An 18,622-nucleotide genomic window follows, 5' to 3' on the forward strand; every position below is an offset into this window, starting at 1 on the left:
ATCATTTCTAGCAGAATAATTATGCAGCAAGCATCAATTCACAACAAAAACAATAATAACATATGATGCTGATATTAGGGCAGAGAACTAAAAACCTAGTCAAAAAAGGAGGTTTTATGGAGTGCCTGAAAGCAGGAAAGTGTGTCGAGAGGTTGGAGAGGTTGAGGGAAAGAATTCCAGAGCTTAGGGCCTTGGCAACTGAAGGCACAGGCATCAATGGTAGAGCAAGTGAAGTTAGTGAACAGAGTTTCACATCCATAAATCACCAATTAAATAAACAAAAACATTCTTTGCAATTAAGAAGGTTACCAATATTAGTTTCAGGAAATAGGGTCAATTGCTAGGAAATAAATGTTTGCACAATACATGCACTATGTATGCAGCCCATAGAAGAGGAGCTCAGCAGCTACGCAGTTTGGAAAACAGAGCATTTACCAATGTCAGTAAATGTTCAGCTCCAACTTGTTGTCTGGGAAAGATCAAATCTTAATTTTACTGGAAAAACTTGTTCGCTCACTGTGGTAATAGGGACTGAGCTCATGGCCCTACAGTGTCTCCAATATTGCCATGTTCCAGTACATGAAAGTGTTCATAAACTGTTTAACTTGAACCTTATATTTTTGCTGATTTAGAAGGCAGACTTTGCCGAATCAAAAGATGGCAGCTGCAGGTCACATGAGTCAGGCAACACGGTAGCACAACCAGGCAGCACGGTAGCACAAGTGGATAGCACTGTGGCTTCAAGCGCCAGGGTCCCAGGTTTGATTCCCCGCTGGGTCACTGTCTGTGCGGAGTTTGCACGTTCTCCCCGTGTCTGCGTGGGTTTCCTCTGGGTGCTCCGGTTTCCTCCCACAGTCCAAAGACGTGCAGCTTAGGTGGATTGGCCATGATAAATTGCTCTTAGTGACCAAAAATGGTTAGGAGGGGTTATTGGGTTATGGCGATAGGGTGGAAGTGAGGGCTTAAATGGGCCGGTGCAGACTCGATGGGCCGAATGGCCTCCTTCTGCACTGTATGTTCTATGTTCTATGAGTCGCAAGTTGTTGACCATTTCTGGAAATTTTCAACAATTACAAGATAAAAACTCAACTCTCATCCTTGTGGAATCTGAGACCTCTCATTGCTAGGTCACATTACTTCAGTATGAGGAAAGATTGGAGCGGTTAGGACTGTTCTCCTTGGAGAGAAGAAGGCTGCGAAGAGATTTGATAGAGGTGTTCAAAACCATAAAGGGTTGGACAGAGTAGATCGAGAGAAATATTCCTGATTATAAAAGGACCAAGACCAGAGGGCACAGATTTAAAATTATTTGCAAAAGAAGCAAATGTGACATGAGAAAAACCTTTTTCACGTGAGTGGTTCGCATCTAGAATGCACTGTCTGGAAGTGTGGTGGAGGCAGGTACAGTCGAGACTTTCAAGAGGACATTAGATGATTACTTAAATAGGAACAATGCTCAGGGGTATGGGTATCTGTATACCAACTTCATCTCACTGTGCCACCATCAACTTTAAAGGAATCCTGCAACACCCTCTTCAGCTAGTCTAAATTGTAACTCCTCTGTGAGGGAACCCTAACCTCAATTCTGACTTTCTGGACTCCGGTGATCATGTGAACTGATATTCAATATCTGTGGTTCCATTTCTTTTAAGTTATTCATAATTGTAAATACTCCTCTCTCTTATCTTCTTGTTGTATGCTTGTGTGTATGTATAAATCTGCAATCATTTTACGGGTTTGAATGTAAGAATAAACTATACTTGTGATTCCATCCTAAAGAGAGTTTGTCGCGAGCCACTTTAAAAACTGATCCCACAAAGGGTTTGGAAAAACAAGCCACAGTCTATTTCAAAAATTAAAACACCTCATCTTGTGGACAGACAGCGAGAAAATAAAGGAGTTCAAGTTTGCTACTCTCTCCTGTCCATGACACTACTGACACTGCAGCTATCTGTTTTATTTTCTGGGAGTGGATTAGCCATAATCTTCAGAAAAGAATTGGCACCAGAATTGAATGGTAGTCCTTTGGACAACTGAGTTGAAGATCATTCAGGGGTTCACCTGGGTGTTCCCTTCAAATTGGTTAGTAACCATCGATAGCCACATCGATTGCTCTAATTCCCCAACCTTTATGACATCCCTTCATACCAGCTTCGCACCAACACCCTTCATATCCCCCTCATTGTCCTAGGACATGGGCATGGCCCCTCTCAGTTCCTGGCCCATACCAGTGCCAAACTGGCACCCTGGTACTGCCAGACTGGCATGTGGGCCTTGCCTCTGAATCATGGCACTGCCAAACAGACACCTTGACGGTCACCACTTGTCACTGTCAGGGGTGCCAAGTTGGCACTGCCAGGTTGACCGGGTGCCCCCTGCCCTGTCCTGACCACCTGGGGGGCTCCAATAGCCTCTGAGACCTCAGAGTGGCTATCACACCTAATCTGCACTTGTAGAGACCAGTACTAATCGGTGCCCAGTTGAGGCCTCGCTGGGTATCCCGGGCCCAGGGAGAATGCTGTCTCATCTGGCTCATTTGAATATGATTATCTGGATCATGCGTTGTGAAAGCATGATCCAGATCACACTTGATGCTGCGGGTCAGGTGACTCGTGTAAGGTTTCCACCTGGCATGAAGCTCGATTTGGGCCTCCCTGACATGCACCCTGATCAGCGGTGGGCACAGCATAGTGGGAAAGTCGCACATCAGATCTTGAGATACTCTGACAAAAAAGAAGAAATCAGGGAGGGGATTGTGTGGTTTACCATTTCATTCTGGTGGGGCAGGGCCTGATAGAGCTGGCAAGGCCGACTCTGCAGTAATTGGGGCACAGTCTTTAAAAGGCACCCCAATCAGAACTAACTTTAAACTCCCCGCAGCCACCCCCCCCCCCCCCACCTCGATAAGAGTACCCACTGCAATGCCAAGTTCCCCCTCACTGCCTGCTCCCACCACGGCCAAGTCCTCCCCTGCAAACGCCTTGACGATCTGCATGCCCCTCCCACCATGCATAATGGGAACCCCCCCCCCCCCCTCCAATTGGGCTCCCTGGAGGACACTGCCAGTGGCACAGGTTGGCACTACCAGTTTGGCACATATTGGCACTGTCAGGTTAGCACTGCTAGATTGGCACATGTTGACACTGCCAGGTTGGCACAAGTTGGCATTTTGGCAGTGCCAATCTGACAGTGCCAACTTGTTGAAATCTAGCAATACCAACATGCCAGTGGCAACTTTTGCTGGGGGCAGTGCCAGCACGTCCCTCACATCCCAGGGGCTATACTTACATTAGCGGGTCCCCCACGACTACTTCACATACTTAAATAGCAGTTGTGAACCTCACCAACGTCACGTCACTTCAGCAAGGTATGAATATTTAGTGAGGTGGCTAGGAAACCCTTTAATGGTATTTAAATGTAGCAAAATATATTAAAGTGAGCTTCCCACCCTTTCTGGGCTAGAAATCTTGTACGTCACTGCCAGGGGTGGGGAAAATTGGGAAATGATATCTCGCTGGTGAGAATCTTATTTTCCGGTTCTCACTGTATTTTGCACCTGCGTCGCCGTTCTCTCTGACGGCAAACGCGAGCACAAAATTGCCCGCGATTAATTCAAATCCCAGTATTGTACCTGGGGAATTCAAATTAAATGAATTAAATACTGCTGGAATAAAAAGCTAGTCATGAAACTAAAAACCCATCTGGTTCAATAATGTCCTTAGAAAAGTACATCTCTTGCCTTTTCTTAATCCCACGTTGTGACTCCAATGTGAAAGTAATGCAGTTAACTCGAGTTGCCTTCTGAAATAGCTCAGCAAGCCACTCAGGTTGTTTTAAAGGTGACTTATCACTACCTTCTCAAGGGCAATTATGTGCCAGAGAGCTTTTAAAGAAGTGCCCTGAGGTACCAACCTAAGACATTTCAGTGACAACACTGTAATGGTGCAAAATGTCTGCCTTGCCCTTACCAGCTGTTGTAGCAGCACTAAAGAAAGACCACAGAGATTCTCCGCCACCCGGGTAGTGGCGGTGGTGGGAATCTCGCCACTCCGATCGGCGAGGCCCCTACGGTGATTCTCCGGCCCGGATGGGCCGAAGTCCCGCCGCTGGGAGGCCTCTCCCGCCGCCGAGATTTGAACCACTTCTGTAACGGCGGGATCAGCGGCGCGAGCGGGCCCCCGGGGTCCTGGGGGGGGCGGGAGGCGATCGGACCCCGGGGGAGCCCCCACGGTGGCCAGGCCCGCAATCGGGGCCCCCCGCTCAGACTCCGGGCCAGTGCCCTGGGTGCACTTTTTCTCCTTCCGCGGCCGCCACGGCCTCCGCCATGGCAGAAGCGGAAGAGAAACCCACATCGCGCATGCGCCGGTGGTGATGTCAGCGGCAGCTGGCCGCTGACATCACTGCCGGTGCATGGGCCGACCGGCGAAAGCCTTTCGGCCAGCCCTGCTGCCGGGGGTGCCGGTTTTTTGCGCCAGTCTTCTGGTGCCAACCGCTCCGGCGCGGGGCTAGCCCCCAAAGGTAGGGAGAATTTCCCACCTTTGTGGAGGCCCGACCCCGGAATGGTTGGCGCCACTCCCCTACGCCGGGATCCCCCGTCACGCCGGGTAGGGGAGAATCCCGCCCAAGATTTGTGTTAGACCCGGGGAAGTTATACTGATGGGTGAAAGGAGAGTTTGGTGCTTTTTCAACAGCAGACCCATTTTAGAGAAAAATCTGAATCTGGGAGTTTGAATAATGTTTTCAATTACAGTGATCTATCTGGGTTTGCTCAGTTTAAATAGTTCTTGGCATTTCCTTCCCCTCTCAATTCCTATGGCCTATCATCCATTCTCAATTGTGTTTGGATGTGATTACAATTTTCTTTCTTCTTTAACTCATCCATCCCTACCAGTCCCTACTTTTTTTGATAACATTAAACCTGGGGTATATTTGCTGTTGCCTCTACCGCAGTAAGGTAAAATGGTTGCTCTCCTGTCCATCGCAACAAGATGACTTTCCTTTCTTTCCATCCAATTGAGCAAGTCTTTTCCTCCTTCAATCACAAGCTCAAGTGAAGCTAACACATCGTAAACTGAACTTTTATCACTGTGACATTTTCATGTGAGTCATACGGAGTTGTCATAGATGTTTGTCTCAACAGGATTTCTTAAGATGCCTGTGCACTTAGTACCATAAATGGCTGGCTGTAAAATCTCATGTGTCTGACAATGGAAAGCATATACAGCAGAGAACAGATTATTCAACCCAACAGGTCAATGCCAGTGCTTATGCTGTATGTAAGCATCATTCCCCTCCTAACTCCCCAACCTCATCAACATATCCTTCATCTCTTATGGGCCTATCTAACTTTCCTTGAACTATATCTATGATATTAACCTCAAGTAATCCTGACAGGACCAAGGTCTACATTCCAACCACAGACATCTTATAAATTGAATGCCATTGCAAAACAAATTCAAATCAGTGCTTTGCACTTCTAATATTCGATGAGCATATTTCCTACTGGTGGAGGGTGCATTTGACTTCTGCCTAAACTTGTTGTGTCATAACCTAGGCCCTGCCGAAGCCTACTGCGTCAGGGATCTGGTCTCCCCAGAATCCCCAAAGTAATACTCGCTCCCCCACCAAAGAGCTACCTCAAGCTTCTGATATAAAACTGGTCGGAGTAGAACCGGCCGGCACTCACAAGGTTTGGTAGCACTTGCTTCGACTCTCTGCTGCAGAAATAAACCTCTTGTTTAACCTCGCAACTTGGTGTGTACTCCATCCTTTTGATGGACATTGCCCGGAATTATCTGAACGGGCCTCCAGGCCCAGGCATTCACCCCTTCCTAGGGGGCTAGAACATCGCCGGAGTGCTGTGCGCTGCTCTGGCACCGAAAGCCTGCCCGACACGGCCGGCGCAGGTCTGCGCATGCAGGCCGCGGCCGTCACCGCGCCGGCCCCTGGGCAATATGGTTGAGCCCTACAGGGGCCCGGCCCGGAGGAACATAGGACCCCCCACCCTGGAATGAGCCCACCCGCTGATCGGTTGCCCCCGATCGCGGGCTTGGCCACCGTGGAGGCCTCCCCGGAGTCGGCTCCCCCCTCCTGCCCCCGTACCAGGATGGCCCCCTCAGCCAGACCGCCATGATCCCGCCGGGTTGTACCATACGTAAACGATGCAAGCTGGTCTCGGCGGAACTCGGCGGGCACACGGCCCGTCGAGTACGGAGAATCGCCTGGGGAGCCGCTTTCAACGGCCCCCGATCGGCGCCGCGACAACCGTGCCAACGCGACCGGAGAATCGGCAGCCTGGCATCGGAGCGGCCTTGCGGGATTTGCGACCCGGCACGGGATCGGAGAATCCCGGCCATTATATGTTGGAGTTTTGATCTCATTTGAATGCAGTCAGCAAGATGTGATTGCCAAATGGGTGACCTGTGGCAGTTCAGTTGTGAGAGGATGGTTATATTGGTCAGGTAACACATTGAGCTGGCATTTGTGGTCGGCTGGGGGAACTAGTCCCAAAGGGTATTAACACAGGCCATAAGTGGGTCACAGTATTTTTGAGGAGTTCGAAGAAGCACTTCTTAGAATAAGCGCTCCTTGTAACTCCACAACAGCTTCCTTACAAGTTTATGGGCCTTTTCGTATGAATTCACCAGCCTTCTATTTGAACCATAATTGTTATAGACCAGGGGTGGGCAAACTTTTCCGTGCAAGGGCCACATTCAGAAATTCACAATTCACAAAGGGCCGCATAGTATATTAAGTAAAATAATTACTTCACCCGGTTATGATTCTGGGCGCCTCATATAGAACATAGAACAGTACAGCACAGAACAGGCCCTTCGGCCCTCGACGTTGTGCCGAGCAATGATCACCCTACTCAAGTCAACGTATCCACCCTATACCAGTAAGTAACCCAAAAGCCCCCCCCCCCCCCCCCCCCCCCCCCCCCCCATTAACCTTAAAAAAAAATTAAAAAATAAAAAAAAATTTTAAAAACAAAATTTTTTTTTTTTTAATGACTTGGTGGGCCGCAGAAATACCTTTGGCGGGCCGCATGCGGCCCGTGGGCCGTAGTTTGCCCACCCCTGTTATAGACTATGCACCCAAAGCATTAGTATAATAGATGGTGCATGCATAACACAGGCTCTGGCAATTTATATCTGAAAATTGCAAACACTCTCCTTTAACCAGTGCCAGATCATAATTAGCATATTTAACTGGTCTCTTGCATTCAATCCAATGCAAACAAATGAGTACGTCATGGTAGCACAATGATTAGCACTGCTGCTTCACGGCGCCAGAGACCCGGGTTCGGTTTCTGCCTTGGGCCACTGTCTGTGCGGAGTCTGCACATTCTTCCCGTGTCTGTGTGCATTTCCTCTGGTGCTCCGGTTTCTTCCCACAGGTCCTAAAAGACGTGCTTGTTAGTTGATTTGCACATTCTGAATTCACCCTCAGTGTACTCGAACAGGTGCCGTACTGTGGCGACTAGGCGATTTTCCCAGTAACTTCATTGCAATGAGAATGTAAGCCTTCATGTGACACTAATAAAGCTTATTATTATTATGTGGGACAAAAATACTTAAGTTTTCCATTCCCAACAGTAATGTTACTTATTTTGATAAGCCAAATAAACTTACTAAAAGCTGTAAATTTGAAAACCAAACCTTGATTCAATATAACATGTGGGGTGGGATTATCCATCTCTTGGATGTCCAGAATGTGTTCATCAATGGGATGGAGAATCAGGAGTTGGGGTAAAATCGGGATTGGCATCGAATGCAATGCTCCGACCACTTGCTAGCAGTGTGAATGAGTTTGACGCCGCACGCCAGTGGGAACATGGAAATACATGCAATGGGAAGTAATGACCCATTTGTATCTATTTAGCCAGCCTGGTGCCCTGTGCCCCACCTACCGTGAATCTCCGGAACCCATGGTCTGTAGTCACATGAGCGAGGTTCACTTGTGGTCTCAGCAATCGTGAACCTGCCGTGGTGGATCTCACGGTGGGCCAAGGGAGCAACTGTTGCCCCCTTGGCCCAACACAAGATCCACCACACAAGGGCTGTGATGGTAGTGACCATCTGTGACCATCCCCTCTCTGCAACACCAATCCGCCCCAAACCACCTCCCCCTGCACCGCACAGCAGCCCCCAACCCCTGGAATTCCTGCGTGCCACACCCCCCACCCCCAAGTACACGAGTGACCCGACCCATACACGCAGGACCCCTGAAATAGGGCAACACCCCCACAGGGACCCATGTGATAAGGGGACCCCCAAAGGGATCCCTGTGATAGGGGGACCCCCAAAGGGACTCCTTTAATAGTTGGATACACCAGGGACCCCTGCCTAAAGGATCCCCCTCCACAGACCACCCCCCTGTCCCATAGAAAGGTACCCCTGCCTGGAAGCTAGAAAGCAGTCCAGACAGGAGCTGTGGGAAGCATTGTTGCTGTAGTATTTACCTTGCAATAAGTGCAGTGAAACCACATGCTTGAATGATTGGAATGCATTTAGTGCACTTTCATCTCTTTAATGTAGGCAATGAAATGAAATGAAAATGAAATGAAAATCGCTTATTGTCACGAGTAGGCTTCAAATGAAGTTACTGTGAAAAGCCCCTAGTCGCCACATTCCGGCGCCTGTTCAGGGAGGCTGTTACGGGAATCGAACCTTGCTACTGGCCTGCTTGGTCTGCTTTCAAAGCCAGCAATTTAGCCCTGTGCTAAACAGCCCCTGTCAAACATTGGGGTTTCACCATTTAGGCCACTAATGAATGAAGGGATAAGAATGGATCAAAGCTCCGTTTTTACGAGCTGTAAATCACAAAACACTACTGCAAAGCCATGAATGGATTGCAGATAGTGAATCTGTGGGAACCAGAAGCAGGCTCAATTATTGCCCTTCAAAGGAATGGACACATGGAGCTGCAAGGTAAGTATTACAGCTATGATGCTTCCCATAGCTCCGATATGGACTGCTTTCTAGCTTCCTGACATTATTTGGATCCTCATTTCCTCTCGCACAAACTGATAATTTGTAAAATAAAATCCAGTTTACCTGCACTCGAGTGACGTGGAGATACATAATACAAGCAACCAGGAAGCAAATGCAGAATGCCAGGAGCACAAGGACCACAGTGTTCCTAACAGAGAAACAGGAAAGGAAATAAGTACTCAGATGCTAACAAATAACAGCCTTTTCAATTAGAAAAAATGCAGTTGCATTAAAGTATAGAGAATACTACTTACTGTGGTATTATGAGAAGATACAGAAGGCCAAATAAGGCAGCAAGTATCAATGAGAGGATGACTGCACTGGTGAAATATTCATCATGAAGTTGATGATACTGTGGGTGGAAGAGTGAAAGTAAATCTTACTCTGGACTAAAAATAAATGACTGTGCATCCATCTTGGGGGATTTGGGATCTGACAGATGAAACTTTGACAGCATGCTTATTTGGTAACTGGCTGTATTTAAACAAAAATGATTCCAAAATAAGACACAAGCATAATTCTCCTGACGACAGAGCTGAGAACTAATGTTGATATATTAGCCCAAGTTTTGCAATCAGCAGTAATCAAATAGCATTCATCATTCATTGCATTTTCTCTTTCTCACAGACCTCTGTGTGCTTTTATACTAGAATTTGTGGTAATGAAAAAGGCTAGGACAGCAAGGGCTAACCACAGGGGTTTTGGAACCTGTGTGAGCAGATCAAGCAACAGTGTGTCATATTGAAGACTCCTCATAGAGACAAGGATTCAGGCTGCAAAACTATGCACTTGTGATGTGCAATACCTATTGGCGCTACAAGTGGTGTTTTGGTACCAAAATGGAGCCCATATCACATGTGCAAACTTTCAGAGTAACATGCACTGAATGACAACTTAGGAAAGGTGTTAATGTAGATGTTAAGGGTATATACTGGAAGTATGCAGACATTGCAGATTAGTTACCGTAAAACATTGATTTGACGTCAGTTTCGCCATTTAAACTCATTGCTTCATCTACAGCTCTCTCTTAACATGCATAGATAAATTGTGTTCAGCAGCAAGACTAATCCCTATCCCCAGGGCTATTTAACGGGCTTTATCAACTACTTATAAGTTAGTTGCTGATAAATTTCCACTGGCTTTGAGTGTTTTGGAAGTGCTAGAATTTTGAGGAGTCGCTGACAGTTGATGATATCTTTAGGAAGTGCTGCGGTACATGGAGAAGGCAATGGTTGTGACTGCAAGGGTTCTCATCAGACTACTTGCTCCCAGTCATGTGCAATGCTATGTTGCCATTGTCCTTAGGGTGTAACATGAGTGTTTGTGAGATTCATGGTTCAGTTGTGCGGATATGGCATTTTAAGATGAATTCACTAACCTTGACTACTGATATATGGTCATTAAATGTCTTGCAGCACTATAGCCGTGTCTTGGCATGGTGGCACAGTGGTTAGCACTGATGCCTTGCAGCGCCAGAGACCCGGTTTAAATTCCGGCAGTGGGCGACTGTCTGTGTGGAGTTTGCACGAGTTTCCCTGTGCATGGGCGGAAGTCTCCGCTCCCGCGAAAAATCGGGAAGGCTGTCGTGAACTTGGCCGAGTTTCACGACGGCCTCGGAGGCCGCCCCTCTCACCTTATTCACCCCCCCCCCGGAGGGCTGGGAGCGGCGCTCCGTAACCCCCGGCCGCCAGGCCTTGACGCTTGCGTCAAGGCAGCGCGCCGAGAATGACACGACGGCGGCGCCTAAGTGACGTCAGCCGCGCATGCGCAGGTTGGCCGGCTCCAATCCACGCATGCGCGGCTGACATCATGACAGCGGACGGCTCAAACCTGCGCATACGTGGTTGCCATCTTCCCCTCTGCTGCCCCGCAAGACGTGGCGGCTTGATCTTGCGGGGCCGCGGAGGGGAAAGAGTGCGTCGCTTTGAGACGCCGGCCCGACGATCGGTGGGCACAGATCGCGGGTCAGTCCCCTCCCGAGCACGGCCGTGGTGCTCACTCCCCTCTCCGCCCCCCACAAGCTTCAAACGAGCATTTGACGCCCATGTTCACGATGGCAGCGACCAAGTGTGGTTGCCGCCGTCATGATCCGGTCGCGAACGGCAGGCCGCTCGGCCCATCCGGGCCGGAGAATCGCCGGTCGCCGTGAAAAACGGCGAGCGTCGATTCTTCCGAGCGGGGGGGTGGGAGAATTGCGGGGGGCGCCAGGGGGCGTGACGTGAGTCACCCGGCCATCCCGCGATTCTCCCACCAGTGTAGGGAGCGGAGAATCGCGCCCCATGTGTGAGTTTCCTCCGGTTGCTCGGGTTTCCTCCCATAGTTCAAAGATGTGCAGGTTAGGTGGATTGACCATGCTAAATTGCCCCTCAGTGTCCAAAGATGTGTAGATTAGGAGGGGCTAAGGGGCTGTGGGGACAGAAGGAGGTGGGGGGGCAATGTTAGGTGCTCTTTCAGGGGGCTGTGCAGACTTGATGGACCGAATGGCCTCCTTCTACACTGTGGGAATTTTATAGAAATTACGCTCTATGGCTCTCCTCTGATGTTCACTTCTAAGTGGTCATTTAAAAGGTTTCATAGAATTTACAGTGCAGAAGGAGGCCATTCGGCCCATCAAGTCTGCACCAGTTCTTGGAAAGAGCATCCTACCCAAGCCCACCTTCTCCCCCCACCCTATCCCCATAACCCAGTAACCCCATCCAACACGAAGGACAATTTTGGACACTAAGGGCAATTTTGCATGGCCAATCTACCTAACTTTCACACCTTTGGACTGTGGGAGGAAACCGGAGCACCTGGAGGAAACCCACGCAGACACAGGGAGAACGTGCAGACTCCACACAGACAGTGACCCAAGTCCGGAATCGAACCTGGGACCCTGGAGCTGTGAACCAATTATGCTAACCACTATGCTACAGTGCCGCCCTGCTCCACACACCCCCACCACCACACTTCTTCGGAAGAAGAACTCTCTTTCTGTCTGCTACCCGAGCCTCGAGTGTTGCATCAGAAAATCTGGGAGCCCACGCTCCTCTATAATCAGTCACTCTTCAATATGTCTTCCCATTTTTCTTCGGCCGGAATGCTCTTTCCTTTAAATGGTATAGGCTAGCCAAGCATAAATTTGGGACCCTGTTGAGATGTTCAGCCAATCAGCTGCATATCCTATGCTGGGCTGTACACCACGATCAATTAGCAGACACCACAAAGTTAGTGTGCTGTATGCATTACATTGAACAGGCATCAGTTAATCACGCATCACAATTCCTAAGCCTGTATTGGGGGGCCATTGAACTTTTCATCCACAATCTGAAGCAGGAATTTTAAATTGGATTACTGAATTCAATATAAATTCATGTACAGAAATAAAAATGAAGTGTAACAGAAATGTGTTTAAGAGAGAGATATAAAAGGGGTAGAAAAAGAAAAAGTAAAACAGGATGTTTCCTATTTTAATTTTTTTTTAAATCTCCAACAATAGTTCAATCTGAAGAAATTAGACTTCACGTTTGTAAATGTCCATGAGAGGTTGTTTTGCAGTAATTAAGATGTACCAGGCCATTAAAAAAGTCACTTATGCATGAATGGATGTGCCTAACTATTCATGGTATGTTTAGTAAGTGCCGCAACATCATACCTTTGTATGTATGCAAATGCTGAATCACTTGATGAGGTTCTGGGACAGTGAAGTTAGTGGTGGAGCAGGGTATCTTGGGCAGCAATGTCTTGATTTTCTTGTTTAACTAGGCATATGTGGAAGTTATTGTCCAATTTTCTCCTTAATAATGAGTCTCATCATTGTTTCAACATCAAAATCTCAGCCATTATATGGAGAACAGTGAATTATACATGTAAAATGTAATTTAAAATAAAATTCTATGAAATGATTTTTTTAATGCAACATGTAAATGCTGTACTTTTCAATTATACCAGAGCATGATGTAAAAACTAAATCCAAGGTCCTTTGTACCGGATGAAAAGTCAGAACGAAGGCACTAACACCCACATAATACCTGCATTAGATAGCTGTCAGCATTAATTTCTCAAGAAAGAAAACAACTTGGGCTATGCTGTCACGATATATGTCACGTCTGGATGGCACTGGCATGGGGGGGGGGGGGACGCAAAACCAACACACACTGATAAAGGGTTGGGCATGTGTAGTGTCACTGTACCAGAATCAATGGGTTGAAATGTTCAGCACGTGAACAAGTCCATCAGTCAAGGAAAATATGGAATAGTCCATCTAATTGCAAAGCCAAACAAGCCAGTAAATTTCAGCAATGAGCCGTCACTACTTAATGGAAAGGGAGTCATCTCAGACTGGGAGTACAGTGTAATTTAGCAACATTATGATCCTCTAAGCTTCCACCTTTATCACCTCTTTGTTTACGATTAAATCGCTGCCTTGTAATATATTCACACTACTCCTTAACTCCCTATTGCCATAGATACTGGAGTGCAAATACTGCAACTTGCTAGTTTCTGGTATTACCATGATGTTATGCCACGTAGTACAAAAATGCTTTGGTAATTTGTAAATGGTTCCCTATCTCTAAACTGACAAGACTGCCTACTCAATTTCTAGTAAAACCAGATAGTCTGACACTAGAATCTTATAAAGGCCTGTCTTCATGTCAGATGACACTTTGAAACAGCAGACAAAAGAAAGAAATGCTGACAAAGCTCAACAGCAAGAATCAATGGAGAACCCTTCTGATTTTCATTCTGCTTATAAAGGCAGTGAGAAACATCATGAATGGTTTTGAAATTGTGAAGAATCAAGTTAAAAATAGTTCTCGGAGTCTTTGTTGAAGCAAACGCAACATGTTCAACCAGTGCAGAGCAGCAATTAACAAAGCCAATGAAATGATGAACAGCATAACAAAAATGGCAGAATACATGTTAAAAGAATCAGTAATCAAACTGCTCAATATTCTGGTCAGAGCACATATAATCATAGAATTCCTACATTGCAGAAGGAGGATTCTGCACTGACCCTCTAAAAGAGCACCCTACCCAGGCCCAATACCCCTGTAATTCCATTTTAGGGCAATTTGGCTTATCCAATCCAGCTAACCTGCACATCTTTGGACTGTGGGAGGAAACCAGAGCACACAGAGGAAAACCACGCAGACACGGGGAGAATATGCAAACTCCACACAGACAGTCATCCAAGATCGGTATTGAACCCGGGTCTCTGGCGTTGTGAGGCAGCAGTGCTTAACCACTGTGCCACTATGTCACTCCCTAAGCCACTCCTAAATCACAAAGGTGATATTCGCAGAGAAGAGGCCATAAAACGGATCCATTGTGTTTTATCTGAATTATGAGGAAAAACTTGAATAATTGGGCTTTTTAACATGTCTGAGTTATGTTATAGAAGAATAGTTAAGGGACTGCGAAAGATAAATCTGCAATGTTATTTTAAATTAAATCGCGATTGTAGGACAAGGTGACATAGGTTCAACCTCCTCAAAGGTAAAGTTTAGAACTGATATTCGAAAATTCTCCTTCACACATACAGTCAGTGTAAACCAGTAGATAAAATAGTTGAATAATTTAGCAAGCATCTAGATTCTGCATGGGGAACTTCAGGTCAAATAGCGTTCACCTCCTGTAATTATATGGAAAACCTATTTAAGTTCCACTAAGTGCGCAATCAGTAAATGCATTGCATGCTGCCATACTGACCAATATAAGCTAAAAGCCTTGAATTATAATTCAGCCAGTCTAAACTGCAGTGGTGGCTATGTTGCTAAAAATCGGTCTCTCTGGAAAATTTCTTTCCTGTTTGCTATTTTTTTTAAATCTTGTTTGAGAAGATTTTTAACCTGTTCAGTGTTTGTAGAGAAATTATAAACATATTCTGTGCACTTATAATGCTGTGACAAATAGCAAATGGAAGGAATTCTCCCATCTTGCATTATGGAATGGAAAAATCAGCCAAGGTTTCCATCACTATACAATGGTTCAGGCTGAATGTCTGTCTGTCTGTTAAAGGATTCAAACAAACAAAATTGACAGAGAGGGAAAGACCACACTACTGCCCTCCCCACCACTATCCCTCATTATCCCCCACCCTTTCATTTATTTATCATGTATTCTGCTTGGAGTGGCAAAAAACAACAAAGATGTTTAGTGTTTCTTTAAGCCCGGGAGTTTAAATCATGTCATATATTCCATGGGTATGTTATCGACATGCCTACTGACGTTAACTAGATGCAAAACTGGAAGTAAGAGTACAATGAGGTGGCTCAGTTAAAAAGCCAATCACAGACCAACTGCACCAGGTATGAATTTTCTATGGGCTTTCATACCCACCTCCCCCCCTGCCACCAACCATCACACTTCCCCCACCCCATCCCACTTGACTTTACAACCAGTCCCACGATTCAAAATGGTTGCCTGCCAAGAAATCTGACTAGTTTTTCAAGGCACCCAGATAATCTAGGTGAACCTAAAAAAAAGTATGTTTATCTTGTTTTACATAAATAACTTACTTTCTGCTCCCTTTCAGTTTGTTTGTACTTTAACGTAACAAAATGTAAATCTGCCATTTCAGACTCTGTTTGTCGTGCTTCAATTAACCGGCTGATGTACCGATTCACTCGTGTTCCTGGAGTGCTGTGTATAACATTTGTCGAGAAAGATGATCGATTCCTGACTTTTTCAGATGCTGTCCTCAGTGCTCTTCTCTTTGTAAATAAAAGAAAACATTTTAATTAGTGACAGGTTGGAGAGGACCACTCTGCTACTGTCCAATTTTCAATCCATACCAGTTGTAAAGCCCCAGTGCAGAACCTAATCCAGAAAATGGAATGGGAAGTGGGGGCTTCTGTTTCCGTTATCTTTTTAGCAGGCCTTGATATTTTCCTGGTTCACTTTAGCAGTCAAGTAATCTCTGGAAAATAGCTTCAACAGCATTGGATAAACATGATACAGTTCAAACCACTTCGACCCAAACTTATTCAACAGAGGACATTCACACCTTAACTGCAGTACACACCATATAAAGGTTAACATTGATTTGTGCACGAAATATTGCACAGAGGTTCAGTGGAAGAAGCATATCAATTTCACTGGCTTAATCATTCGTATGGAGATTTGCCCATTAGACATAACTGACACAGAAAAAATACAGTGCAGAACAACAATTAAACAATAAAGAACAATATCAATGAATTACATAAACTTGCTTCTGGATAGAATGGAACACAAGAAATAGCAGCAGCAGTGGTCCATATGGTCCATCGAGCCTGCTTCACCATTCAATAAGATCGTGGCTGATATTGGGCTTCAACTTCAATATTCCTGCCCACTCCTCATATCCCTTAATTCCCTGAGAAACCAACAAATCTGCCTATCACAGCCTTAAATGTATTCAACAATGGAGCATCCATAATCCTCTGGGGCAGAGGATTCCAAAGGTTCACAACCATTGAAGTGAAGAACTTTCTCCTCATCTCAGTCCTAAATGATCAGCCCATTATCCTGAGATTGTGCTCCTGTGTTTTATCAGCAGAAATATCTCTGCATCCACCCTATCAAGCTCCTTCAGAATTTTGTAGGTTTCAATGGGATCACCTCTCATTCTTCAGAATTCCAGGGAATATAAGCCCAATTTACTCGTCCTTTCATCATAGGACAAACCTCTCATCCCAGGGAACACTTTAGTGGACCTTCATTGTGCCACATTCAGCTCAAGTACATCCTTTCTAAAATGTAGAGACTAAAACTGCATACAGAACCCCAGATATGCTCTCAAAAAAACAGGTCAGTTCATAGGAGGGTCGTTTAGGAGTCTGGTAACAGTGGGGAAGAAGCTGTTTTTGAGTCTGTTTGTGTGTGTTCTTAGACTTTTGTATCTCCTGCCCGATGGAATAAATTGGAAGAGTGAGTAAGCGTGGGAGGGGTCTTTGATTATGCTGCCCGCTTTCCCCAGGCAGCGGGAGGTGTAGATGGAGTCAATGGATGGGAGGCAGGTTTGTGTGATGGACTGGGCTGTGTTCATGACTCTCTGAAGTTTCTTGTGGTCTTGGGCCGAGCAGGTGTCATACCAGGCTGTGATGCAGCCCGATAGGATGCTTTCTATGCTGCATCTGTAAACGTTTGTAAGGGTTAATGTGGACATGCCAAATTTCCTTAGCTTCCTGAGGAGGTATAGGTGCTGTTGTGCTTTCTTCATGGTAGCATCAACGTGGGTGGACCAGGATAGATTTTTGGAGATGTGTACCCCTAGGAATTTGAAACTGCTAACCATCTCCACCTCGGCCCCATTGATGTTGACAAGGGTGTGGACAGTACTTTTCTTTCTGAAGTCAATAACCAGCTCTTTAGTTTTGCTGGCATTGAGGGATAGATTGTTGTCGCTGCACCACTCCACTAGGTTCTCTATCTCCCTCCTGTATTCTGACTCGTCGTTATTCGAGATCTAGCCCACTGTGGCCATATCATAAGCACACCTGCAGATGGAGTTGGAACCAAATTTTGCCACACAGCCGTGTGTGTACAGGGAGTACAGTAGGGGGCCACATACACAGCCTTGCAGGGCCCCGGTATTGAGGACTATTTTGGAGGAGGTGTTGTTGTTTGTTCTTACTGATTGTGGTCTGTAGGTTAGAAAGTCGTGGATCCAGTTGCAGTGAGGAGCCAAGTCGTAGGTTTTGGAGCTTTGATATGAGCTTGGCTGGGATAAATAGGAGTCTGATGTAGGAATCCTTGTTGTCGAGATGCTCTAGGGATGAGTGTAGGGCCAGTGAGATGGGGTCTGCTGTGGACTGGTTGCAGCGGTATGCGAATTGCAGTGGATCAAGGCGTTCTGTGAGTATGGAGGTGATGCGCTTCATGACCAACCTCTCGAAGCACTTCATTACGACTGAAGTCAGGGCCACCGGACGGTAGTTTTGAGGGCATTGCCTGGTTCTTCTTTGGCACCGGTATGATGGTGGGCTTCTTGAAGCAGGTGGGGACCTCGTAGCGGAGTAGGGACAGGTTAAAGATGTCCGCGAACACATCTGCCAGATGGTCCGCGCAGGCTCTGAGTGCACGACCAGGGATCCCGTCCGGACCCGTCGCCTTCTGAGGGTTCAATTTCTGGAAAGCCGATCTGACTTCGGAAGCTGTGATGGTGGGTATGGGTGTGTTATGGGCTGCTGGGGCACTCGACAGCAGATTGTTGGTTTCTTGCTCGAACCAAGCATAGAATGCATTGAGTTCATTGGGGAGGGATGCGCTGCTTCTGGATATATTCTCGGCTTCGCTTTGTAGCCCGTTATGTTCTAACCAAATTAATAACTTCACATTTTACTATATTGTACTCCACCTGCCCACATGTTGACCATTCACTTAATCTGTCTATACCTCTTTGCAGCCCCTTAGTATCCTCCCCAGAGCTTACTTTCCCACCTACCTTGGTATCATGAGCAAACCTTGATATATTATTTTCTGTCTCTTCATCTAAATTATTAATATAGATTGTAAACAGTAGAGGCCTCAGCAATGATTCTTGTGGCACTCCATGACATATTGTCTGCCATTTTGAAAAAGTCCCGTTTATGGCAATGCTCTGCTTTCTATCCATTAACTAATCCCCTATCCCAGCTAATATATTAATCCCAACTCTATGA

The 18,622-nt window shown here is 46.4% G+C and overlaps 1 protein-coding gene across 1 annotated transcript in view; it reads right to left on the reverse strand.

The window, feature by feature from the left end:
* Positions 1 to 18,622, reverse strand: part of LOC119966299 (adenylate cyclase type 1-like) — a 419,500-nt gene that overhangs the window by 120,434 nt on the left and 280,444 nt on the right. Inside the window, 3 exon segments of the mRNA XM_038797774.1 lie at positions 9,060 to 9,144; positions 9,251 to 9,348; positions 15,497 to 15,691. Of these exon segments, the coding sequence (XP_038653702.1) occupies positions 9,060 to 9,144; positions 9,251 to 9,348; positions 15,497 to 15,691 (378 nt within the window).

The sequence above is a fragment of the Scyliorhinus canicula genome, chromosome 5 (genome assembly GCF_902713615.1).
Source record: "Scyliorhinus canicula chromosome 5, sScyCan1.1, whole genome shotgun sequence".
Taxonomy (NCBI): Eukaryota; Metazoa; Chordata; class Chondrichthyes; order Carcharhiniformes; family Scyliorhinidae; genus Scyliorhinus; species Scyliorhinus canicula.